This window comes from Rhagoletis pomonella, unplaced genomic scaffold (assembly GCF_013731165.1).
Source record: "Rhagoletis pomonella isolate Grant_MI unplaced genomic scaffold, Rhpom_1.0 Rhpom_scaffold_15344, whole genome shotgun sequence".
In the NCBI taxonomy this organism is placed as follows: Eukaryota; Metazoa; Arthropoda; class Insecta; order Diptera; family Tephritidae; genus Rhagoletis; species Rhagoletis pomonella.
Genome location: NW_023473866.1, coordinates 1 through 1,032, shown reverse-complemented (window position 1 = coordinate 1,032; position 1,032 = coordinate 1). Strand labels below are relative to the sequence as shown.

The window sequence follows — 1,032 nt, the reverse complement described above, 5'->3', positions numbered from 1 at the left end:
TCTAGGTGAGTCCCTGACGTATGGGGCTGCCACCTAACCTAACTTAACTGTAAGATTTTTAATCGAAAAGTGAAAACTTTAAGCAAAACTTCTTAGGCTGAACCTATTTTGGTTGTGCCCCTAAACAAAAGCACGGAATCTACACCATGGTATCTTTTGCCAGCTACCTTTTAAAGCTCTTGGAGCCGGCTTTCAAAAAGCAAGCTCTTTATTTAGAACACATTTGCGAATTACTAAAGTAGCTTGTTTACTTTAATATTTACCGATTTTTTGGTTTTCTCGGGCTATTCTCTAAGCTCCCACTTTTATGTTGATTCAGTTCAATGCCCCTCTCACTTTTTAATTGCACTTTAACCGTAACGTGACTTTAGGATACAAAATTAAACCAACACAAATTAGTAAACTCTTATTTGTTGCTTATACGAGTACTCGTAAAAAGTTTATTCTTAGAGAAAAAAAATATGAACTTCCAACGAGAAAATGTATTTGCGCGCAATTAGGCGACTGGTGCGAAACCAATACGATTGTTGCCCATATCGAACTCGGAATAGTAGAGACCAAGGAAAATATCACCCAAAATCCAGAAATCAGTTCCAATGTAGCTGATGGCAGAGTAGCAAGTCTCTGAATCCTCCTGAATTATGTATTGTGATGCTGGCACAGCGAAACTCTTACCACTTATAACAAATTCTATGTCACCCAGAGAGCTGATGAGCGAGCAATCGACGTAACCATCGCTGTCGCTATTAACAATGTTAGCGAATTTATTGTAGGCACTTAAGGGAGCAATAATGAGCGAGGTGCCTGTGTCGGCGATGGCTTGGCAACCGTTACTGCAAAGGGTCTTACCACCAAGGGTGGCTCCGCCCAAGCTAAATTGCCAATAGCCTTGCTCTGAGACCGGCACGTAGGTGAGTGACCCCTTGTAGTAGCTGGAATCGGAGCCGCCTAAGATCAATTCACCACCTTTGCTGGAACTAGTATCGCGTGCCAAGTAGAAAGAGAATACATTCTTGCTCACCAGACCTTGTG

At 41.9% G+C, this 1,032-nt stretch overlaps 1 protein-coding gene across 1 annotated transcript; it reads right to left on the bottom strand.

Annotated features, from left to right (window-relative positions):
- Positions 1 to 496: 496 nt before the first annotated feature.
- On the bottom strand, positions 497 to 1,027 carry LOC118757210 (lysosomal aspartic protease-like; the record flags this gene model as incomplete). Its single annotated transcript, XM_036491940.1, has 1 exon — positions 497 to 1,027. A coding segment is annotated over one exon (531 nt), but the record flags the coding sequence as incomplete, so codon positions are not given.
- Between the last annotated feature and the right edge of the window lie 5 nt (positions 1,028 to 1,032).